We start from the raw sequence: 25,018 nt of genomic DNA on the forward strand, positions 1-25,018 counted from the left end.
CCAGCTCCTCCCTCCTGGTCTCCTCCCCTTGTGTTTGTTCTGTGATTGCAGTCACAGACTTCATTTCCCTCTCCAGGCCCAGTCTCAGTCTTCCAGTCTGATGCCTTTCTCTCCTCCTATCAGAAATTGTGATTTTTTTTTTGTTGTTGTTGTTTTGGAGGTTGAGAACATGGCCAAATATAAGGAAAAGTACAGACCTAGTCAGAAACAGGTCTTAAATTCTTGATTTGAATAAAGGCATAATAGAAGAATTGCAAAGAATATCTCCATATAAAATGATATGTTTTTCCAAAGCATTGTCCTTACAAATAGCTTAGATTTATTTTTCTGAATTAAAAAAGAAAACAACCTAAATCAGGTAACCTGCAGGTAAAAATGCAGACCAAACACATGTTAATTTTGTTAAAATTATAAGAGAATAAAACCAATGGTTAATATTTGGAAATGTTGGACAATTTTAGTAATATATGATATTGTTGTATTCACCTTATCCAGAATTAATTAAATTTATGAAATTGCTGTAATATGATGCTTTTACATATACTCAGTTTATACTTATGTATCATTTCTTGGAATGAAATAGAGTACGATAAATATTTCACATTGTTTGGTATCTTGCTTTAGTATCTGATGAAATTTAACTTATCAAAGTAGGTAAAAAGAGGAATATTTGCATTTTCATTTGTTGCTAATTATTGTTATTTTTCTTTTCCAACAGCTCCAGAAGCACCAGAAAACCTTGATGTAAAATTTAATGAGACAAATGTAGAAGTTACATGGAAGAAACCTAGCGACACTTCAAAGGGTCCCATACATGGCTACCTTGTGCAATGCTTTGTGAATGGCCAAAGTAAGTATATTCACTGTTAAATACTTCATTGCATGTACATAATTACAGAGCACCAAGCATGATGCACTGTCAAACCATATCGGAATCTCTTAAAACTGCCTTTTTTTTTTTTTTTTTTTTTTTTTTTAACAAACATTTACATTTCTTTCCTTTGAGGTTGTTCCAGTTGAACTTTCAGTTAAGATTATTCAGTTTCCCACGCCAGGACACAACCCTGTCACCTTCAGTTCTCATTTTTCTTGTATTAAGTATTAGTTCTGACAGTTGCCTGATCAGTTTGCAGAATGGTGCTCTCTGTCTCAGAAAATGCTGCTATAGCTGGTCAATATATTCTCTGAGAAGACCAGGACCTGCCTTCTGAGTAACAAGAATGTATGTAAAAGCAAGGGACCCTGAGTATGGCAGTTAGTATAAACATGTTTAGATAGGTATAGCTAGAGGATTGTCTTCTACTAAATGACCACTCCTTTCAGAGATGCTGGTCTAGGCCATCTTACATTTAAATGGTTAATTTTGTAGTCATTACACTGGGATAACATTTTCCAGATGTGAGCTTCTCTTCAAAACAAGGACTGGAAAATGAGGTTTTTAAATTGAAGAGCCTGATAATAATAAATATGTGTCAGGTTTAAGCTAGCTCTGGCTTAATTCATCCTTTCTATTCACATACTGCAGGTTATGTAAACCTGGACTACCACAGGAACCAAAGGCTGTCGTGGTCCTGTGTTCCCCAGATACAAATAATCTCTCCCATTCTCCATGCCTTGAATTTGACCACTACCCAAAGGGGTGGCAGCCCCATGAACCAGTTTCTGTGATTGATTTGGCTTGGCCAGTGTGGGAGACCGAGGTAGTAATGTGGGGGCGCAGGGAGGTCACATCTGAATCAGCCAGAAGGAAACATGGGAAGGCTGTTGCTCCCCAGTTTCCCAGGCCACCAAAGCCCCATTTGCACTGTGGGTTAATAGCTTTGCCCAAGTTGCTTCTCCTGCAATTCCTTTCTCTCCTGCTTGCCACCACTGAAAGCACAAAACATCTCTCACACCACACCAGTACAGACTTGTTCAGTGTGCAGAGTGACACCTTTCTACTAACCCCTTCCCAGGCTGAATGCAGAAGAAGGTATGTCTTTCCTTTTGTGGTTTTATATTTCCTCCTCCTCCTGAGCCTTCACTTAGTATTAGTAAGCAAGACAAAGCAACCAAGTAAAAGGCAATTAAAATAGAAATACACATGACAGTGGTTTTAGGTAGCTCTGATAAAGTGTAAGAGCTCCTGCGCTTATAAAATAGATTTCATTAATTTCATTAATTAATTTAATTTTTCAGTTTTTTGTAAGGAGACGGAAATCAACACGACTAACTGGACTTTCAACATACCTGAACCCTATAGCAATGTTTCTGTATGGGTGACTGCATATACAGACTCCAAACAAAACAGAAAACTTAAGAGTCAACCCAAAAAGCATAACTTTACAACAAAAGAAGGAGGTAAGTCTCGTTTGCTAACTATTATGAATGAGGCTGATAATAACACAAAGAATACGTACTCTTCTCTTGTAGTTCATTATATTTTATACATGGTATTGCTATTAACCAAGAAACTGATTAACATTAAAATAATTGTATTGACACTCACCAGTGTCTCTTCTTTAATTTTTTAATGTTAATCTATTTTTAATTATGCACTTGGTATTAGTATTGTTCTTATTTATATAAGATTTAAAAAAAAAATAATTCTTCATTCATTTGCAATTTTTGTCAAGATTTTAGAAAGCATTATGTCCCAATCTAAAGAAAAGATTCAAATTAAACAAAAATAGAATGAAAAACATTTGTGTTTTATTTTGTGGCTTGCAAGCTACAAAGCTGTGCAGACTGTACCTTCTGCTCTGTAGTTACCTGTTTGCTTGAGGCAGACCTGCATTGCCCAGGCTACAGCAGCACTGATGTCTGTACTGGGTGTTGATCAGTTTGGGTGTACCTGTACACAGTTGCCTTCCAACAATAGGTTAAAGACAAATGTGTGCCAGCCCTTATGCTGACAGAAAGGTCTGTGCACATTTTTGGGGCTCTGCTTTCAAAAGCTTAGCCCTGTGGTCCTGGTTCTCTGTTTGCCATACATGTTCAATTGATAAATCTAGATGAGAAGCTAGAAAAACCCCAAACCAACAGACTTCACAGATATTCTCCTGATGCAGAAAAGGCGTAATAGGGATGCAGTCCTTTTTACTTTGTTGGGGTTTTTCCCCCTTTTAATCTTCAGATGTAGAGCCTCATACTATTTTAGTTCCTGCTTTGAGGAAAAAGCAATAAAACAAAATCCAAATGTACCCAAATCCTCATATTTATCTAGTTTTTCCAGTACTTTTTTAGCTCTAGCTACACCACCTCCAGATTTAGCTAATATAGATATACAGCTAAAGGAAAACTATGATGGCTTATACCTTGTAAGATACTAAATTAATATTTCCTTTAATTTCATTGAATAAGCAAAAGATTTTTTTTTAGTGAAAAATAAAATATTATCTTTGTGATAGTGATATAATGATAGTTTAAAGTAGTGGTTGCTTTTTTCCCCTAATAACAGGAATAATTAAGTCTTTTGTTGCTTTTTGCACTCCTGGAAAGTCTGTAGAAATGGATATATAAGAACATTAAACCTGACTGCTGTTTTTATTAAATGTGCTTCTGTAGAGCTTTGGGAAATACAGGGGCTTCTGGCAGACTATTGTTTTGAATTTGAATCCTATCCCTCTGTGGAATATGCAGAGCTTTTGCAGCCAGTTTTATAGACAATCCATGTAAAGATTAGAATCCCTTGATTACTCTGGGTCACTGAGCTAACAAATTTTAGTTTATGGTTTGAAGTATACAGGGATCAAAATTGTCAACTGAAGCTCCACAAAAATAAAAATCTGATAAATTAATTAATTGATAAAGGTAAACAGTTTGATCTGAGACTTAATTGTAACAGAAATTTAAAAATGGCTTTAATTTTTAGGCAGCCCTAGTTTGAGCATGATCACGATTCTTTTCTCTATGAAAATCTTGTTTGAACATAGTATATTTTGAAGCCCCCACTTTCTGGGGTTCCACTTACATTTTAGTAACTCGGGAAGGTTACAGTGTACAGTATAAGTTTATGGGTCTCAAAACAACCTCATATCCCTTCTTTTTTTGAGAAAATAACAAGTTGCTTCCTTCATGAATCAGTGGTATTGATTAGACCTTCTCCACCTGTTACGACATGGTCAAGCAGATAGTGGGAGAGTTTTATGGCTTCTTGAACAGTACAATGTATCAGTAGAGCACAATTCCTTGGAAGCAGGAAAACCCCTACATTTTATAAAATGTGTTTTCATCTTCAACAAACACATTGCCTGCAAAAGAGTTCACTTTCTCCTTGTCACAGCTCTCTCAGTAGTATGTGCAATAACAGGAATAACAGATCTGCCCTGTGGATAAAAATGAGCAGATACGTCGTAACCTCACATTCAGCCAAGTAAAATACCCACATGAGATATTTTATCTGCTTGTAAAGCCTCACACCTCTTAGCTCTTTATATGAAGAAAAAAGTAGCTGCAAGTAGTTTGCAAGTTGAAGTTATTTTGAAGAAAATTTCCATGGTGATGTTCTCCTGAAATGTGGCCAATGGGCCTGCCTTATGGAGAGGGTTATTTACTTTCTGAAAGGTTTTATAAGCTCTCAGTGAAAGGTTCCTTGGGCTGTGCTCCTCAGTCTGAAACATGTTTGCTGCAAAATACAAAATTAGAGTTAGAAAACACAGATTAGACTTAACGGATTCTGTATCATTAAAAAGTAAAAAGTTGTGGTTTTAGGCCAGCTTTAACACACCAGTAACTCCTGGCAGGAAATTTCATTTATAGAAGTTTTGAAATGAATACTCATATGGAAAACTTTTTGTCCTCCTGTTTTGTCTGTCATCCCATGTTCTTCAAATGAGAAAGTGATGTCAGGTGTAAGAGAGAGATTTGCCATCATACTGTGTTTGCAGCCTGACTGTCAGTAGGCTTCTGATCTTCCCAGCCTTTTCAGTTCCACTTCACACCTTTTCCAGCTCAGATAAGCCTATGGTTAAGTCAAAACTGATTTTACTTATCTTGTTAAATTTGGACTGAATTTTTTTAAGGAAGAAAATGTGTTACATTTATATTAAGAGAGAAGATAAACAGATGTGAGCACATACAGTGTGAAATGTTGTGTTTGAAATGATGAGAATAGTACCAGTAACACTTCTTTTGTGTACAGTTCCAGAGAAAGTGACTGCTGTTGAAGCAAAGTTGACAGCTGATAATGCTGTCCAAATAAAGTGCAAAGGTCAAAAAGTGTATGGACCACAAACAATATTTGAATTGACTTGGGAGAATGATGGAAAAACCCATAAGAGCAGAGAGAATTGTGAGTTTACAATAGGAGATCTTTCATACTTGACAAATTATACATTTAAGGTAAGTAGGCTTATTATATTAAAATATATAAAATATTGCAACATTTTCATTGTTGAAGCATATACTTCATTTTAGGAAAAAAAGGCAAATATAGTGGCAGAGGAGTTAATCTATGGATCTGTAGGCTACAAATGTAAAAAAATAGCTATTATTTTGGAAATAAAATGCATGTGTGCCTAACCTATCAAGCAATTCCTTGTGTGCTATTCCACATAGGTTCTGACAACAAGAAAAATACAAGCTAAATAGATTGTTTGTACTTGCAAAAGAGAGAAATTTTAGGTTTCTAAAGGTTTAAAATAGTTTCTTCAGTATGACTGATATCATAGTGTTTAAAACATATTTCATTTAATGAATATGTGACTGTCATTTCAATCAGAGTATAAATGTGGGATTTAAGTCTTGAGATAATTGCTCAGAAGTAAACTGTTCAGATTTTTTCACTGTGAAGATTTTTGACATAAAACAGTCCAGATCGTTTGCTATGTTCTTACATCATCCTCTTACAAGCCAGTCCTTGTTTCCATACAAAATACGTCAAAAATATGTCAAACCCTTTGCTTTCCTGAAGGCCTCCTTCTGTTTTCTCTTCTGTCAGACGTTTCACTCTTTTGGGGTTTGTTGCTTGCAAAACCAATGATCTTGTGTGATTCCCTTATTGTGGCCAGTAGGAATATTTTTTATATCTTGATAGCTCCTCTCAGTAAAGTTTGGCAAGAAAGTAACCAGTAAGAATGATGGAGTTTTATTACTCTTAGGAATCAGTTTCACTCTTTTCCCACAATCTTTCCCTCTTGTCTCTGTTTTTACCTGAAGAAATGCAGTATCAGAGAACTTGAATACTCTCGGTTTTATTCCAAGATTTTGTCAGCAGTTTCCTGACAGATTCTGCTCAGAGAGCTTTATATTTGGAAAATAAAGATGAGGTCCCATAGGAGCAAGAGATCCTTGCATTGACCCAATATCACAAGACCTCTGCATTCTTGTAAGCTTCCTGTACATCACATGCAGTGAGCAGTGTTCCTTACAGAAGGCATTTGCTTCTCTGCCTCTAAACTGGCTTTTGCTTTGCACTTGTTTTGCCCAATTCTTACTGGAAAAACAAAGAAAACCTTATGACCTTTGCTGGTAAGGAAAGGACCCTGGGTCAAATTATAGAAGACTCAAGAAGAAAAAACAACGTGAAATATTTGACATACAAACTACAAAGTGCCTTTTAGATCTGATAGGAATTTCTATTAAGGAAATTTAAAAGATTGAATAAATGTTAAGTATATGACAAAACATAAACACAGCAAAACATAGTTAGTATTTTAACACCAATTAAAGTATCCAAATTTAATGATGCAAGAAACCAGCTTATTGAATTAAACTTCTATTAATTATTTCCTATACAGAAATTTGTATTAAAAATATCAAATTCAGTTAACTATTTGTATATGTACTGTTGAAGCAAATGAGTGTTTTTTTATATATTACATGGTTATTTTTTAGATTTGAGAGACTCAATAAGAGATAAAGTTGATTTTTTCCTTGAGGTGCCTCTGATTTTGATTTTGTAAGCTGTGTTCCCTGTTTTGCTAATTTTTTTTCCTGTCATCTCCATATTTTTGGATCTAGATTTTGCTGTAACTTGGGTAGAAACCTGAGCTGCACTATAAGTGGCTATACAGAGATATAGCAGATGCTGCTGTCAATGAGATTGATTAATTGAAAATAGATGGATGAATTTCAATATCCATTGTGCTTTATTTTCAAAATATATTGTATACAGAAATTTTTGCTTTTTGTATCTTAACATCTCTATTATTCTCACCCACTGCATACAGATCTCAGTGTTTAACAATGTACGTAGAGGGGAGGCAGTATGGGGGAGCATAAAAACCAGATGTAAGTAAATGTGTACAGCCTTTTTACCTTTAGACTTTAGCATAATATAAATAATGTAAATTGTGAATTCCATTAAATTGCTCATAATTAAAAATCCAAACTGCCTGTTTTATAGTTCATAGTTGATCTGCATTTAAAAATATTATCTTAATTAAGTATTAATATAACAGATCATGTTGTCAAGTCATTGATCATAATTCAGAATTATTACGCAGCTGTGGTTTCTTCAGGAAACATTCAAATGCATGTAGAAATTAATTTCTCCAGCTTAAATTATTCAGTTTAGGATTACTTTCCCATGTTCATATCCTGCATTTCAAGAGCTGAACATCTGTGGCTTGGTAGAGATTCCCAATGTTCAGGTCAAGAGCAAGTGAGAGCTCCACTGCTCGGGAGTACAGGTCACACAGAGCAGGAGACAAGTGTGGTAACGATGAACTAGTGAGTTGTAGCATTTTAACAGGTGGACATGGGGAGTTTAAAGGGAAATAAAGAATGAAGAGACTTAATTGTAACAGAAATTTAATGAAGAAATAAAATGAAGAAATGAAGAAATAAAATTCCCTTCTCTATTTTGGAATAGTAAACTTAAACCAAACACATAAAAATAATTGTTTAGTTCCTTTCTGAAAATAAAACCAAAACCAAAACAAACCAAACAAAAAAAAAAAATCAATGAGCCCTGGTTCTAGAAAGTATACAGATAAAAAAAAGGAATTAAAATAATAAAAATATATTCTTTTTCTGTTGCCAGACAATTCTAAAGCCCTGATTATATTCTTGGCATTCTTGATCATTGTGACATCAATTGCTTTACTACTGGTTCTGTACAAAATCTATGATCTTCACCAAAAAAAGCTTAGGTAAGGTTCATGTTTCTTTCAAAAATGTGGGGGAGGAGCTTTCTGGGTTTTTTTCACAAGATTTCTCAGTGGATAGTGGAAAAATGCTGCAAGTTTGATGTTTTATTAATACTGGGAAAAGATATCCTTTTACCTTTTAATTGTTTCAAAAGAAGCTCATTTTTTTGTTTGTCTGACAACACAATGAAATAGATATAGAATCTTTCTGCTATACCCTTGTTCAAGGCACAGAAGGACTGATCTGTTAGAACAAAATGTCTTGTCCGTAGTTTTGTGAAAAAATATTCAGAAATACCTGGAAAATGTTTCCTTCGTGATTTAAATCAAAAGCAATGAAAATAATACACACTTCCATGGAATTCTTTCAAACACTTGTTGGCCCCAAACAATATCTGAGGGAGACTTCGTTTATTACAGTAGTCTCCAGGTGACTCAGCAGTTCTGTAGGACAGTGCATGGTGATGGAGGAGTGGCCATTGCCTTCCCCAATGCCTGTGCCAGAGTCCTGGCGAGCCAGGCTGACTTCTGGTATTGCTGTGAGGGGAGGTGGTGCAATGTGTGAGGGGGCATTTGCTGCTGGTAGAGACAGAACAGTTTGGGCAACTTCTTCTGAAACCTTTCAGCCCTCTGGCAACAACAGAACTTGGTGTCTCATCTCTTCAGCCCCTTTCCCTTCCCCTCCCTTCCCCTTAGTGGGATAGGGAGCTGCTCTTGCTCAGATGCAAATTTCTATGCTTAGGGAAGCAAAACTGCTTTTGCTTGTACAGCTCCAAAGAGTCTGACTTGGTTTTGGCTGCTTAGCATTTAAACTTCATTATGTTTTATGCATGTGTTGGTTTTCTATCGCAAACAAGAGAAATAAGGATGGTATGGGCAGCCACTCCAGTGAAGAAATTAAAGATAAGTTTGCAGTAGGTGATATGGACAAAATTATGCAAGGGGCAAAACTTTTTGATATGGTCCCCTTGTTTCTCCCCCTCAATAGTGCTCAGGGTAGGAAGACAAGGATCTTAAACAACTCTGCATAGTCACAGTTGTTGCACTTGTTTCACAGAGAGCTTGTAATGCAGTTTGGTGGCTAAGAACAGCCTTGATGTTCACATACAAAATTGATTTTATTTAACTCATTATCATACATATGTCTTACTGGTCAAAGTGTTTACAGATGCTTTTGCTTCTTACAGCAATTCTTCTGAAGATGTGAACCTTGTTGCAGGTGAGTCTTTATATATTTAGCAAGTGGAAATAAAATTAGTTTCAGGTCTTGCTGCCGCCTTTGGACTGTTGACATTCTGGGTTGTATACACAGATTACAGATATCAACATGATAACACCTTATACAGAGGAAAAAATACTTCAGTAAATTTGTGGGACAAGTATTTATACCTTAATGAACTGAAAGTTTGTCAGTATTTCAAAAATTCTTAGTTAGTATTTAATTACAAACCCAATTTTATTATCCCAGACAAGGTCTGTGGTATTTTTAACACTGAGACTAAGCCCAGAATCAAATAGAGCTTCAACCAGAATTTCCCTTTTCTGTGTGCCTTTTTCAAAACAAGAAGTTAAACATTAGCCAGTTGTTTTTTACTGAATAATTTTGAAGGCTTTCAAATCCCAAATGTGAAACCAAACGTTTTATGCAACTTTTTGCACAAGATTTCAAAGCCTGTAAAGAAAGACAGGATCAGTCAATACCAGAAAGCTTAAAGAAAAAAACTATTTAGAACACTTAAACGCACAGAAACTAACTATATTACATACTGTGTTGAGATTCAAATCCATTAGCTTAGATACACAGTTACTAAAAAATACAACTTTTCAGTGTAAATAAAAAATTTATAAATGTCTAATAGGAGGTGTTAAAACTTGTTCAATTGTTACTTTGTCATTTGAGAGGATATAACAGATAATTGCAACTCAGAGAATAAATTGGAGGAAACTTGGAAAATCAGGCAGTGCATTGCATTTGTAGGTTGTTTGCACAGTATTTCCCTGCACCACTGGCAATAACTGATCAGAACCGAAGTAGAAGGCAAGGCTGTGTAACTCCTGTGGCCTTGGGGCTGTGGGTGTGACCTGAATGTGGCAGTTGACACTTGGTACAAAAGCACTGTTGGTGCAGTGTCCCTGCACGAGGCCTCCTCCGGAGGTGTCTCCAGTCAGGCAGCAGAGCTGGAAAAGTTCTGTTATTCCCATGGCCTGTCTTCTCACAGCTGGCTCAGGCAACACCAGTTTTTAAAAAAATAAACATGCCGTTAAAACAAAGAAGTTTGTCCTTCTGTTAATTCCCCTGACAATGCAAGAATCACGTTTCAGTAATGTGATGTACATCTTCAACATCAGTGACAATAAATGTTCAACTTGTTGACACAGTTAAAGATGATGAGAGGCAACTTCTCAACATAGAACCAATACCTTCAGAGCAATTGCTGGACACATACAAGAGGAAGATTGCAGATGAAGGAAGACTTTTCTTGGATGAATTTCAGGTTTGTCCTTGGCTCAAAATATACCACAGATTTTTAGGCAGGTGGTTGGAAAAATTCCGTTTGGGAGCGTGTTTGAAGTACTAGTTAGAAATAAATAAATAATCTAGAAAATTGAGCAAATTCTCATCTAAGGTCAAATAGGCCTCAGTTAATTTTGCTACCAATCTCTCCTCATTGTAAGATGACAGTACTTTTTTTTCCCTGAAAGTGTTTTTCAGCAAAAATATAAAATAAGCAGTGTAAATACTTCTCATTTTAAAGTACCTTTTAATGCATATGTTTTATACTCTTACTGCATAGCCATGGGGATATAAATAATATATAATTGTGGATATATATATTATCTATATTGAGGGAAAGAAATTTTTTCTACTTCAGATATAAGAAATATATGAAGTAATATTGTATAAAGTAGAATATTATCTTCCAGATTCAGTAATACCAACTTATTTCCATATGCATTTGACTGTAAGTAGAAGCTATTAAAAATATACACTTATTTAATAAAAGAAAAATTGTATTTTACAGAGTATTCCTAGAGTTTTCAGTAAATTTTCTATAAAGGAGGCCAAAAAGAGCCATAATCAGAACAAAAACCGTTACATTGATATTCTTCCATGTGAGTATTTGCTATAATTTTTGTGCATTTTATAAATATTTGATTTCTCACTGCCTTGAGATAATATAATTTATTTTTTTAAATTATTTAAACAGATGACCATAACCGTGTTGAGCTCTCAGAGATCCCAGGAGATCCAGGATCGGACTATATCAATGCAAGTCATATTGATGTGAGTGACTTTTACTGAAAAAAATCTTAGACACTACTGAAGAAATCCTATAATCTGTACATTTAATGCATCAACACCTTTAAGGATTTCCATTTGAGTTGTTTCCAACTTTGTAATGTATTCAGTATTATTGAACTGTTGTATATTGAATTTGTTTTTTAAAGTTGAAAATCTTTGACTGTTCATGCTTGCTTTCTAAAGGTTGATAACAATGTACTTTTTTAGGGCTTCAAAGAACCAAGAAAATACATTGCTGCACAAGGTAATTTTTAACCTTAAAAGAATATGCTTTCTTTATTCACCCATTTCTTTTAGAGTACTAAAAGCCTATTTGTAAATTTAAAGGAAAAAATGAAAGTCTGAAATTTTGAAATTTGATATGAAATAGTTGTCAATGAGTTTTTGCTTAGGGAATTTTGTGAAGATTAATAAATTTTACTTCAAAGGCAGATTTCTCATATTGTATAATTTAACACCAAAAGTTTTCAGATTTCATAGCTATGCACTAAAGATACATATGAGACGTTTAAAATGCTGTAGCCACATGGCAGCAGCCATAATGAAATCAAGTGTGTGGCTCTTATTTGTGTGGTTGCTTAGCTTTTCAGACTGCATGGCTAAGCATGTCAAGAAGGCCAGTGTGTTTTCATGGGGCTGCACTCTGAAAAAGTCCCTTAAAATATCTCCTGGTAGGCCCCAAGGATGAAACCACAGATGATTTCTGGAGAATGATCTGGGAACAGAAGGCAACAATTATTGTCATGGTGACTCGCTGTGAGGAAGGAAAGAGGGTGAGAAACATCCTTCTATCCTTCTGTCTATCTTTCTGTCCTTCTTTTGTCTGAAAACAGAGTGGGTTGCTGTGCTGTGCTGAATTACATTTTCTTCTTAGTACTTTGTTTTCATTCTTTGCTGTTCTGTTGTTGTGGCAGAACCTGTATTGGAAAGCATGACAAAACAGTGTTGCCTTATGAATTACCAGTCTTATCAGAAAATATCACTTTAGTCACATCTGTAAGTAGCAGAGGGTGAGCCTCCAAATTACAATTAATTAACCCAGAAAAGGGCTCAGGGTAGAACTCTAGCTCCTCACAGAACTGTCATAAAAGGTGTGGATAGTATTTTTCTTCTGTCTATTCTGACATCCTGGCAATGTCCTCCGTAAATCCTAAATAGAATATTTTTTACCTGTTGTCTTTGCCCCTTATTTAACTGGAAGGTTGGGTGCTTCTGGCTTGCTTTTGTTCCTTATTCCAGGTACAGCAGGAAGAAGGGGATCTGCTGTTTTAACTGCTTTTAAAGATGTTGGCAGCATGCAGATTTACAGCACACCCAAGTTGATGTTATAGGCAGGCAAGAGCAACATCCCTCACTGAAGACTGAAAAAGAAGCCGTGGAAATAGCTGCAAAAATGTTTCTACAGCCTTCAGGCACCAGCAGCAGTTGCTGTTCACTTTTTCAACTAGTGTACAGGATGTATTTTTCCCTACTTTACATCTGAAATTAAATTCAAAATGACCATAAACTTCAGGTCAGAGACCTGAATTGCTGGATATTTGGAATTATTTACCTAAGCAGTGCCAGCCTTTTCAGGAGAGGACAAGACCTGTGAGAAGTTGGAAAAACTATACTGAGCTGCCATCTATTTTAAATCAGACCTTTTTCTAGCTCTCAGCTCTCTGCCGCTTTGCTGTCCTGCTGCTCACCTAACTTCATATCTTCATAGAACAAGTGTGCCCAGTACTGGCCATCAATGGAGAATGGATCTGCAACGTTTGGGGACATCATTGTGAAGATCAATGAAAGTAAAACATGTCCAGACTATGTCATTCAGAAACTACACATCACAAATGTAAGTTGATTCAAAAGTGTGAGACTGACTGGAACTGGAGTGTCTGTTTGGAGTTTGTACTTTTAAGAGACAAGAGTCAGATATCTATGGAAGACATTCTGCTGTATTTTCCCAAGCAACATATAGCTTCCAAGAAAACTTCTTAGAAAACTTAGTGTCCTTCCTTGCAAGAAATATGAGTTAGATATGTATTTCCCAACTTCAAAATGTATTTTCCTTAATTTTCTACAATCTACATTTAAGATGAAACTACTAATATGCAAAGTAGTAAAAAAATTAATATGCACACTGTGGTTTCCTTAGACGTTAGTTTGTTCTGTAACACAGAAATTTTGCTGGTTTGTGTGTATCTCAGCATAACCCTCTGCAACTAAAATCAACGTGACTCACAGATCACCATTATCTACCCTCATGATAATTGCACAGGGGGACAATCACAAATTCCCAAGTGCATTTATGAGCATAAGTATTTTAAAATTACCATTTATCTATGTGTAGAATCATTAAGGCTGGTTAATTTCTACCTTTTATACAGCTGAAATCATGTTAGTTGCTCTATGTGTAATTGAGAACAAAATTTGCCATCTGAGGCCAAATGCTCAATCTTAGGCCCTTTGAAAACTGTTTCAATGAGGATAAATGGAGCATAAGTCATAGCTAAAAGCATTAAGATTCAAAGAGTAAATCTGCTGACAGATCTTCAGTGAAGGGAACAGACTCCACCCATCTTTATCCATGATTACAGCTGGAAATTCCTATTCTGCTGTCTCATGTTGCTTTAAAATTTACTCAGGAAGCAGTCTGATTGAAAGAAAGTTGTAACGTAGTGTGAAGTCAGTGAGAATATCAGGATGTTAAGAATTAACTATTAACAAGGACATTGGTCCATCACTTGAGCAATCTGACGTTAGAAATGAGAGACTGCAGCAGGTTGAGGGCTGATATTTTTAGAGCTGTCTGCCCTTTGTTCCGCTGACATCATATTTATATAGAGAAAATGAATATTTGTTGTGGAATTTAAGAGTGGTACCTGGCAAGAAAGTGGAGACTTCTGCAGTTCTGGTAGAATAATGATGTATAATTACTGAAACAATGGCAAATAATTGTATGAATAACTCTGCCACAACTGGGTAATTCAACTTTGAATAAGAATTTGGAGGTTCATTACCGGGGAAATGCTCATATAGCCATACTAAATCTTAGCCAGTAAAAAAATGTCACTGAGATGTTTTTCTCATTTTGTTTTATAATCATGTTTATCAAAATCTCTGTCCTCTTTTAGTCTAGCAGTGACATATCAAAGTAGGACTCAAAACTTCACACGCTTTAAGCTTTACTCTAGTGACTTGGATTTATGTACACACATATGTATATATAGAGAGATATTAAACCCCCACACTTCACTTTTTCTAGGGAAGAGAAAGGACAGCTGGAAGAGATGTCACTCATATTCAGTTCACAAGCTGGCCAGACCATGGAGTCCCTGAGGATCCACATCTCCTTCTCAAACTCCGACGCAGAGTTAATGCTCTCAGCAACTTTTTTAGTGGCCCAATAGTAGTTCATTGCAGGTAAATACATATTATTCTTTAAAAAAATTTTAATGTTAAATAAAAATGAAATGAAGCTATTTAAAAAAGGGAGGTGGCAAAAGTGTCTGATCCCAAATTTTGTGGTTTGAATACTTGAAAATGAGGCAGCCAGAGAGTCACAAGGAGGCCTGTTTTCTGAAGGATATTAAAGATATTCAGGTTGGTAAAACGTGAGGATACACAGACTTTTGGAAAACAGCCAGTGTTGGGCTGCTCTGGCTATAAGCATCACATTTGGCAATATTTGCCTTGTTTTCATTAAAAGATACTAGAAATACAAACTCATCGCTGTTTGTGTTACCAGTTAATTTAGAACTGTGTTCAGTTGGGTTGAATTCTGTTGTTACACTTTTTCACTTTCCCTCTCTCAAGGACTGCTGCCCTCAGAGTGGGACCGGGGGTGCCATTCCCTCTCAATAAACAGATCCCTTTGTGCTTTGCAGTGCTGGTGTTGGGCGCACTGGGACATATATAGGAATCGATGCCATGCTGGAGGGGCTGGATGCAGAAGGCAGAGTGGATGTTTACGGCTACGTTGTGAAGCTGCGTCGGCAGCGATGCCTCATGGTTCAAGTAGAGGTATGTCACTAAAATTCCTGTCACTTAGAACTCTCCATTGCTAGGGCTTCATCAGTATTTCTCAGAAGTGCACTGCTCAGTCTTGGGTGCTGCTACAGTTCAGTTGAAGCTGTTCGTAGGAAATGTAGCTCCAGAAAATATTAATAGAGAGAAAAGATTCCAAGATAACTTTTCAGTTTTAGAAACTTCAACTTTTTAAGTTTAGAGTCTAGAAAAGAGCACCTAAACCAACTTAGATTTGATAATCCCTCTTTTGGCATGGAATTCACAAACACAAAATTGGGATTGCAGGCTCAGACTTAATTTTCAAATTCTAAAAACTGTCTGCCTAAGTGCAATTTTCAGTTGAGTTGAGAGTACACCAGAAGTTGTGGTCTGATGCGAAGTATGTTTTTTACTTATTTAAGTATTTTGCAGTTTTAATACCTGTATTTAATACTTGAATTTAATGCCTATTTAATGTTAATGCTTAATATTATTAACACTAATGATACCATGGGAGTAATAGTTCCTTAGAGTGGTTTTAAAAAGTGATCTGATTTTTTTTTTTACTCTTTAATAACTTCATGTTTAAACTCTGCAAATGGGAAACACCAGTCGCAGTACATCCTTATTCATCAAGCACTCGTGGAATACAATCAGTATGGAGAAACAGAGGTCAGTCTCTCAGAGCTGCATTCCTACCTTAACAATCTGAAAAGGAAAGACCATCCGAGTGATCCTTCTCTGCTGGAGGCAGAATTTCAGGTAAATAAGCATTACACTCAAGTTGCCCTTACTTCCCACTTATGTCAGAAGGCACCTTGCACAATAGTCATGAGATCAAGATACTGTATGTAATAGATCACTTTGGTGCTATTTTATTTCTCTAGCACAGAAAGAGTTTCTTTACCTCCATGAAAAAAAGCTGTACATTAAGGATATTTTATTTCTACTTTTGGTGTTGATATTTTTAACAAAGTTGGAGATCACAGAATGATTACTTGTGTCTGTGTGCATGATGCCCTGTGCTATAGTACACGGTGTAGCAGGTATTTTTAAACTGTGGTTGAGATGTGACCAAAGTTTAAAGAGTTAAAGTAAGGAGTGAGGCACTGTGAGGTGAAGGCAGGGTGTGAGTGTCGAGGGGAGGCAATGATCTCAGGAACTATTCTATTCAAGCATAATACCAAACATACTCTTTTTTTAGCGATTACCTTCCTATAAGGGGTGGCGGACACAGAACACTGGGAATCGTGAGGAAAATAGAAGCAAAAATAGGAATGCCAACATAATTCCATGTAAGTATATCCATGAACCTTCCCTTATTTTAGCTGTTTTCTTCTGTAAGAACAAATTACCTTACACTGTGGTATTTGATTAGTTTTCTCAAACTGTAAAATTAGAAACTTCTCATAGTGTTTTAAAAAAGGAGAGACGAGTTTTTGACCTGTGAATTATTTGGAGTGTTTATTTCAAACAAGTCAGCCTTTGTTCTGCAGTCTGTTGTGAAAGGACTGGCCTTTTCCTATTCCCCCCCCTTCCCCACCCCACTAATGCCATACCTGAGGGGCTGTGTGCTGTGAGGGTGACACTTTGTCTCATGCAGATGACTTTAACCGAGTGCCGATCAGGCACGAAGACGAATACAATAAGGAGGGTGAACATGATTCAGATGATTCCTCAGATGAGGACAGCGACTGTGAGGAATCAAGCAAATACATCAATGCTTCCTTCATAACTGTATGTATTTAGGGGATCCACTATAAGTATTTCACAAGCTTTCAGCTAAAACTATATTCTAACTTGAGCTCCTACTCTGTGGTTGGTTTCAAAATAGAATAGGAATTACTTGAATAAGGGAGAAAGATCTGATAGTTGATTGGCAAATCCATCTATGTTCAAAACCACTAGTCTTCAGACTGGCCTCATGATAACATGTATTTCTATTAGTGGGCATCTGCCAACAAGTTGAACCATATTAATATTTTCCCTGCTAGTGAAATATGAGTATAGTTATTCACATATACCAAAAATGCTATTAGTTAAAATTATAGCCATCAGTTTTTTGGTATCATTATACATCCAAAGAAGGAGAGCAGATATCAGTCACTATTGAAGTAATGGATTTTAATAGAATTACTAGCTAAGTTCCATTTGTCTGAATACTTTGAAATTCTGCACAGTTAGGATCCCTATTCAGGGTAAATGTATCTTTATTTTTAGGTTGCTCAGAGTGAACCGACTGGTGCACCAACTTTATGTGGTATAAATACAATATCTTAGTGGCAAAATTAAATGGCTGTGTAGAATTGAATGTTTTAGCCCTTAAAAATATGCTTTGCAGAAAATGGCAGGGTGAGGTCTCACCCACTGCAGCATCAATATACCTTGTTGTCAGTCTGGAAGTGATATTCTTGTTAGGAGGATTGAGTTTAATGTCAGTTGAACAGTAGAATTCCTGTAAGACCACTGTGTACTGTGATAGGTGTATTTTCCCTCTAAACAAAATGGTTCATTAGTTTATTTCACTGTGTATTCCTTAAATGACAATAAGTTCTATTATTTGACAATTACATTTCAAATGAATTCAAGAGAAAAAAAATCTTTTTTAGGGTTACTGGGGTTCGAAAGCCATGATTGCAACACAGGGACCACTGCAGGAAACTATTTCTGACTTCTGGCAAATGGTGTTCCAAAGAAAAGTCAAAGTCATTGTTATGCTGACAGAGCTGAAAGAAGGAGATCAGGTGGGGGCATCGTCTGCACACTGACATATATGCAAAGAAAACCCTGCACTGCACTCTCTCATTCCCTTGCTGCAGTTAAGCATGTTTCATAGGATGAGGAATTTGTATTTCCAATATAATTTGTTCTATTATTTACCTACTTAGTTTACATTCTAATGAGGTAAGAGTCCATGATGCTATATTTTAAATATATTTTGAATATTTTAAAATACAATGAAACTCCCACTGCTTTAAAGTCAGTACATTCTGTAAGTGAATGTGGAAGGCAAAATAAAAGCAGATCTGAATGGTAATCACTGACTTGTACTTTTATCCATTTTAGGAACTCTGTGCACAGTACTGGGGAGAAGAAAAACAAACACATGATGGCATAGAAGTTCAAATGACAGATGTCAACCGTTGCCCAAGCTATACCATACGGGCATTTGATGTTACACATCTGAAGGTAGGAGTTTCTTTGCAAATTCCGAAAGGAAGTTTTAAAGGAATTTTTCAATTTGAAAACAAATTTATAAACTTAGCCTAAAGAAAGAGAAGGGGTAGGTCCCACTACAGTTACCTCCCGCTCTAAGAAATGGAAATATTTTTCACAGAATCACAGAATCTTCTGAGTTGGAAGGGACCCACAAGAATCATCAAGTCCAACTTTTAAAGGAATGGCCCTTACAGGGATCAAAACCAAAACCTTGGCGTTATTAGCACCATGCTCTAACCAGCTGAGCTAATCTCAAGTTTCTCTTCCAGACCAGAAGTTAATAATGATAAATTAGCTCAAGTTTCCTATTTAGTGAGTTGCTGAGATGGTGGTAGTGGAGTCTAAAGACTGTGTTTTGTATTTTGAGCAAAGCCTGGATGTCTACCTACCTCATATTCATGAGGTAGAACTCACATCATTCTGCAGTTCCTCAGGAATATAATTCTTCCTTTGTAAATCAGCAGCAATAGAGGTACTATGTGAATCTTTATTTTAACCTGAACATTGACAACATCTCCACTGCTGTTTTTCAGACAAAAGAAACACAGAAGGTGTATCAGTATCAGTATCATAAGTGGAGTGGCTTTGATGTTCCAGAAACCCCCAAAGATTTAGTCAGCATGATTGAGAAAGTTAAACAAAAAATTCCATCCAGACAAGTCACTGAGGACAACAGGAGAACCCGCAGTGTCCCACTTGTCGTCCACTGCCGGTGGGTCTAAATTCAGCACACGTGTTCAACTAGCTCTAAGTTCTGCATAGACATAGTAACCATAATTCCAGGATGCCTACCTTTTCCCCAAGCCTTTCCATATGTCTGGAGATTCAGCTCTCCCTAGAAGATTCCTTGAATTGCTCAAGCTTGACCTTTTGGATTATAGTGTTAAAAAGCAAGCACACTTCCCATGGGTGCAGAATAGGTGTTAAGAGCTGGCTGCTCTTGGCTGGCACTGCTATTTTCTGGTGAAATGCTATGTCAGAGTGCACTTATAGCATACACTAAGGAAGATCCAGTAGAGTTCTTAGGTTCATTTCTTGCTCCAATATATGTCTGCTTTTTTCGGACCATTTCCAGGAGTAGACTTGCATAACATCTAAACCAAAAGATAATCCTGCTAACAATAGTTGAGACTATAAATCTGAAATTTTGAATTTCGGTCTTCCCCTTAAGTGGCATTTGAGATCCAAGTAGCCTCTAGATAAACTATGTCTTGTGCAAGTCCCACTCTTACACTTAATTGGGACAATTTCAGTCCAGTAAAAAACGTCTTGGAAAAGTAATTCTTTATGAAGGCTTTGAAATATATCTAACATTAAGTCAGAAGACTTGCTGATTTTATGTTGTAAATTTACATGTACATTTTGCATTTTCTTCTAGTGATGGATCACAGCAGACTGGTGTATTTTGTGCTTTAATGACCCTTCTGGAAAGTGCAGAAACAGAAGAAGTAATAGATGTTTTCCAAGTAGTAAAAGCTCTTCGTCGCACCAGGCTGGGAGTGGTCCCCACCTTTGTAAGTAAATCTTACAAATTAACAGAAAAAATTATGAGATTACTTATCATGGTCACGAATGTTCTCATAACCTCATGCATAATTGCTGTATACAGAACACTTACTCTAACCGTAGCATTCACAGCCACTTACCACTATTTGGGCATCAGCCCTTACTGATGGGAATGAATGAGTCTGTGAGATGTCCAGAGCTGCAATTCTGTAACACCTTTGGGAAAGTTTCCATAGTATGAAATTGTAAATTGCATAAATTGCTGTTCCTGCAGTTGCTTCAGGGATGTACATGCAGTGTCCCTGGAGTTCTGCAGTTAGGAGGCTCACTCCATTGCACTGACTGTTTTCTTTCAGCCACTTCAGAGGAACAGGCTCTGTGGCACACACTGTGCGTTTACTAACAAACCAGACCTAATATGGGGCACGTTATTAGGTGACTTTCCTAAATTCCTTACAGCTTAGGTACTCTAAAAAACACATTTTTGGTACTTTATCAACCAGGAGGTTACTGAGTGACAACTTGGAATGTCCAGTGCAGGCAGTTTCAGAGACGTTACATACACATGAAATCGGAACAAACCATAGGAGCAACACTCTGCATGCCAAAAACTGTGCAGGCTGCTTCATATGCAGTCTAGCATGTCCAACTACATGCTACATTTCTAAAATTCAAGAAAACAGAGAAAGAATGGGTTTATTCTTGGACTCTGAGCATTCCATTCACACTAACTTTCTTTGCTTTATCTTTAAGGACCATTACCAGTTTCTGTATGACACCATTGCCAGTACCTACCCTGCACAGAATGGACAAATAAAGAAGAACAGTCGACAGGAAGATAAAGTTGAATTTTGCAGTGAAGTAGGAAAAACAGATCAGGAAACTGATTTGATCACTATTGATCTTACTCCACCAACACCAGAGGAAAATGAGCCACCTGAAATACAAGATGATTCCAAAGCTGCAGATAGCACTAAGGGAACAGAAAGCTCTACAAACGGCCCCACAACTCCAGTTCTAACTTAGAGCTATACTTAAAAAAAAAAAAGAAAAAATGCTTTTTCAAGTGCAAAAATTCTTAAGCAAAATAAGAAGTATAAGATTTCTTCCTCTTCCCATCTTTTTTTTTTTTTTTAATTTGAAAATGTTTAGTTATATCATTTTTTTAAAGGTACAGATTTAAAGGAATACTTGAAACTTGTAGAGAGGGACAAAGAACTGTGGAAGTTTAATTTGTGTGTAGATTTTCATTTAATACTTCCTCAGAAACCTTTTTACGATTTTTATACTTTTCTTTTTAAAAATATGTACAGTGTAATACTATGCTGAGCAGTGGGAAGGAAATTTTTTTACTTCTGTAACAAGGAGAAAAGCAACTCAGAACAGCAAGATTAGTGTGTTGCAAGAACACGTCTGTCCTCAAAACTCTTAGCAAGTAAGTTAACCTACTTGGTAAGCACATATTCTAGCATCTCAGGAGTGCTGACCAAGCTCTGCATTAATAATACTCTGTGGGACTTGTGGGACTTGTAGGACTTTGCCAAAGACTTTTAGAAGCTTATAGTTTACATCAAGTGACAATTCCAAGGAATTTAGACCTACAAGGAATCTAAATCCTCCCATATCAATGCGGAAGAGAAATTTTTGCATTTTTCTAACTGTCCTCAAGGTGTCCTTGTTGCTCCACATTTTATTAATCTGATATCCCAATGTTAGACTCCTATAAGAGCTTGGGGATCAGCATTTGAATCATTGCAACAGTTCTGATAGAAAGCACATTCTGTTTACTCCTAGAGCTTAAAATACTGCGTGCTTGCACATCTATTTCTTATGCTTACTTTTATTTAAAGAGTCTACTCTCGTGTATGCATCCAAACTCTTTGCAGAATTGGAAAATGCTTTGATACTTTTCCTCAAAACTTTGTAGATTTTAATTGGTACAGGATTTTTTTTTTTCATAATGAGATTTTGTATGTTACAGTTGTGATATTTTTACTATTTCTTGCTGAATTTTAGCCTACTGGTTTTAGAACAAATAAAAAAGTTAATATTTGACAAGATGGAAATTATTTTGTTCTCTAGATGTCTGCAAACTGATCATTTGCTTCTAAATGCACAAAATCTTGTGCTGTCCCATACAGGGATAAAATTTACAAATTTCAGTAGGAAAACACACCATTTAATTCTTATAAAACTGTGTGTATGCCCAGGTAAGTGTCATGACTCTCTCAGAACAGAGGAAAGAAACTTTATTTTTCCTTTTGCTTGAAGCCATTAAAGGAACAGTCATGCAAAAAATTCAGTGCTCCTAGTTTATCACTGCTTGTTCCTAATTTCTCATTACAAAACATAATTGAAAATACTCAGAGAGCTGCCTAAACAACATGTACGGTCACACTTGGTTAAAACACTAATTGAATTGTGCTGTTACTCTAGATCAAATATTTCATTCACAATTATGAGCTCAGATAAGTGCTTCCTGGCAGTCTTGCTTGAACAAGTGGCAGCAAGCAGACACAGAGGCAGTGGGATTCCCCTTGGCTGTCAGCTGAACTGTCTTTTCAGCTGGAGTTGTGTTAGGTGATAAACCAACAAAGCTGAGCGGGTCATCTGTGGACTAAATGGGAAGAAAATCTGAAAAATATTGTAGGCCCAAAATCTGTTGGCTAGTTTTAGAAGAACATGTCAAAATTGCAAATTTAGCATTACTTGAAGATCCTTCTTTTAAGATTTGGCCACTGTAAAACTTCTCTAGGTAGCTGATGTAGAAAAATAAAGAGGCTTCCTATGATAAATGTGTGGAAACAAGAGACTAGTCACACTTTTAGGAATAACTGATATGTTTCCCAAACCAAAAATTACACCAAAATTTTCATTTTGTGTTAAATCTGAGGCACTCATACACCTCAATTCCTTAGAAATTGGTTCTTGTGGTTTTTAAGCTCCTGAACCACCTGACTGTAAAAATTTTGGGAATTTTGTTTTCTTAAATTACTTTCTAGAATGATTTTGATGTTCTTTTGATGGCATATTTAAAAAAAAAAAAAAAGAATGCCAAGTTAACTCCTGATTTGTGCATGTATTTTGAAAGAAAAGTCCTGAAATATCTTAAATTTTGCTTCATGCTTATCTTCATTATAGTCTAATCAGAGAAACAGAGCTTTGCTTAAATATGCCTAATGTGAACCACTTTTGCAGTAAAGTTCTTTACAGTCACAAGGAGATAAACTGAGCTCTTGGCTTTTAATTATTTTCAAATTAAAGAACACTTTGTGCAATTCAATCTCATTAAATCTCAGTATGACAACTGAGGGAGCCTGTCTTAACACAGCTTAGAAGTTCTCATTGCTTCTAGGAATTCTCTATGTGTGTCAGGGATGATTTTTTTGCCTTCTCTATTGTCCTTTGGATTCCAAAAATCCACGAGGTGGTGACACAGAGCTTGTAGAAGGTGGTCCTTGTGCTGGATGCTCCATAGTCACTAGGCTTAATTTCAGGTTCCCCAGGAACACAGTGAAGCATTTTACAGGTGAGTCATCAAGCCCAAGCTAATAAGTTTTGCTAGGAATTGCTCTGGCTCTGTCAGGGCAAGAACACTTTTGTAGCACACTGGAGACATGGCATAGCCTAAAAGCTGAGAAACAAACACTCAAAGTAAGATGAAAAATACTGGTTTCCTCGAGTAGAGCTAAGCCACACAAAGACTGCTAACCACTGCCTCAAGCTGAGTGAGCTGCTGTTGGAGAGCAGTTTGTAATCTGAAGTCCAGGATAAAAATAACTAAGCAGCGGATAAACTGGGAGAGGAGTTTAAGAAACAAATTAAGGTAATCAAGTGTTTATGTGACCAAAGGGGCTGGATTTCTCCCACAGTTTTCTGGGTAGAAGCTGACATAAAAAAGGGCGTGGAAAAGTGACGGTGGAGTCCGGTGTGGGAAGATGTCTACAAAAGATTCTGCTCGGTCAGATAACTGCACTGGGAAAGGACTGTGTGTGTTTGCTTCTGTTTAGTTTAGATTTTGTTTAGTTTTTTTCTGCTTCTTGTGCTCTATAATGAGCAAGAGATTAAAGTTTAAAACTTTTTCAGAGTGTACATTACGATGCAACACAAAACAGGGCCAGCACACAGAGCCCTACTTGTCAGGGATGCCCTTCCAGAAGTGGTAAAAGCCCTGCTGCCTTCCCACACCTCAGCTTCCACTGCTGCATTTGGGGTCCTATGGGGTATGTTTGTGCCTGCTCCTTTTCCCACCCGTTCGTGCAGGCAGTGTCCATGAACTCGCTGTCCCACTTCTCAGCCGGCTGGAGCAGAGAGCTCCAGCGGCACTGAGCTCCCTCCCCTGGGGAAGGGAGAGCATTGTCCCCTTGCTCTGAACTGATGGGAAAGGGAGAAGCTCGAAGCTCACGAAGGAGCCCGAGGGGCTAGACCAGGCCTGGAGGGTCCCCACCTCCCACTGTTACCCTGAGGACATCACTGCTGTAGTGAAGCAGGCAGTGAGTTTCGAGCTCTGCTGCAAACCGGGAAACCTGGGTTAAAGCTTGGACGAGAGGCACAAGCCGAGCTGGATAGCAAGTCTGAGCCACGTGCAGTTTTGAAGACAGGAGTTAAAAAGGGAAGCAAAATACTACCATCATGAGCTGTTTGTTTGTGTGAGATAGCTCAGAAAGTAGAGAGTAGTGGCTCCAGACAAGTGTTTCATTAAGCTGGAAGTTGTGTCCTTTATTTAACACTCCTCAGAAAAACTCTCCAGTAGCAATGCTTATCTCTTTGACAAGATGTCTTGCTTTTGCAAAGGCCTAGGGGTTTTTTGACATTGTACATTCTGCAGATTGCCTCTAAAAGTATATCAGAAATTCCCTGAGGGCTCTACACAGATGTACCACAGTTATTTTTCCATACGTAAAGCAACTGCTTGCCAAGAACCAAC

General features: G+C 36.9%; 1 protein-coding gene across 3 annotated transcripts in view; it reads left to right on the top strand.

The window, feature by feature from the left end:
* PTPRC (protein tyrosine phosphatase receptor type C) overlaps window positions 1-22,149 on the top strand; it is a 118,216-nt gene extending 96,067 nt beyond the window's left edge. For all 3 annotated transcript variants that reach the window (XM_064664477.1, XM_064664476.1, XM_064664478.1), the window contains 22 exons: window positions 719-850; window positions 2,179-2,340; window positions 5,123-5,322; window positions 7,152-7,212; window positions 7,967-8,075; window positions 9,260-9,291; window positions 10,452-10,567; window positions 11,096-11,186; window positions 11,282-11,358; window positions 11,584-11,620; window positions 12,052-12,149; window positions 13,085-13,210; window positions 14,624-14,781; window positions 15,246-15,381; window positions 15,979-16,128; window positions 16,571-16,661; window positions 16,970-17,103; window positions 17,976-18,110; window positions 18,433-18,555; window positions 19,119-19,297; window positions 19,964-20,099; window positions 20,845-22,149. In XM_064664477.1, the coding sequence (XP_064520547.1) occupies window positions 719-850; window positions 2,179-2,340; window positions 5,123-5,322; window positions 7,152-7,212; window positions 7,967-8,075; window positions 9,260-9,291; window positions 10,452-10,567; window positions 11,096-11,186; window positions 11,282-11,358; window positions 11,584-11,620; window positions 12,052-12,149; window positions 13,085-13,210; window positions 14,624-14,781; window positions 15,246-15,381; window positions 15,979-16,128; window positions 16,571-16,661; window positions 16,970-17,103; window positions 17,976-18,110; window positions 18,433-18,555; window positions 19,119-19,297; window positions 19,964-20,099; window positions 20,845-21,117 (2,756 nt within the window). In that variant the 3' untranslated portion in view covers window positions 21,118-22,149. The remainder of the gene's footprint in view (window positions 1-718; window positions 851-2,178; window positions 2,341-5,122; window positions 5,323-7,151; window positions 7,213-7,966; window positions 8,076-9,259; window positions 9,292-10,451; window positions 10,568-11,095; window positions 11,187-11,281; window positions 11,359-11,583; window positions 11,621-12,051; window positions 12,150-13,084; window positions 13,211-14,623; window positions 14,782-15,245; window positions 15,382-15,978; window positions 16,129-16,570; window positions 16,662-16,969; window positions 17,104-17,975; window positions 18,111-18,432; window positions 18,556-19,118; window positions 19,298-19,963; window positions 20,100-20,844) is intronic.
* The last annotated feature ends 2,869 nt before the right edge of the window (window positions 22,150-25,018 follow it).

The sequence above is a fragment of the Pseudopipra pipra genome, chromosome 9, assembly GCF_036250125.1.
Source record: "Pseudopipra pipra isolate bDixPip1 chromosome 9, bDixPip1.hap1, whole genome shotgun sequence".
In the NCBI taxonomy this organism is placed as follows: domain Eukaryota; kingdom Metazoa; phylum Chordata; class Aves; order Passeriformes; family Pipridae; genus Pseudopipra; species Pseudopipra pipra.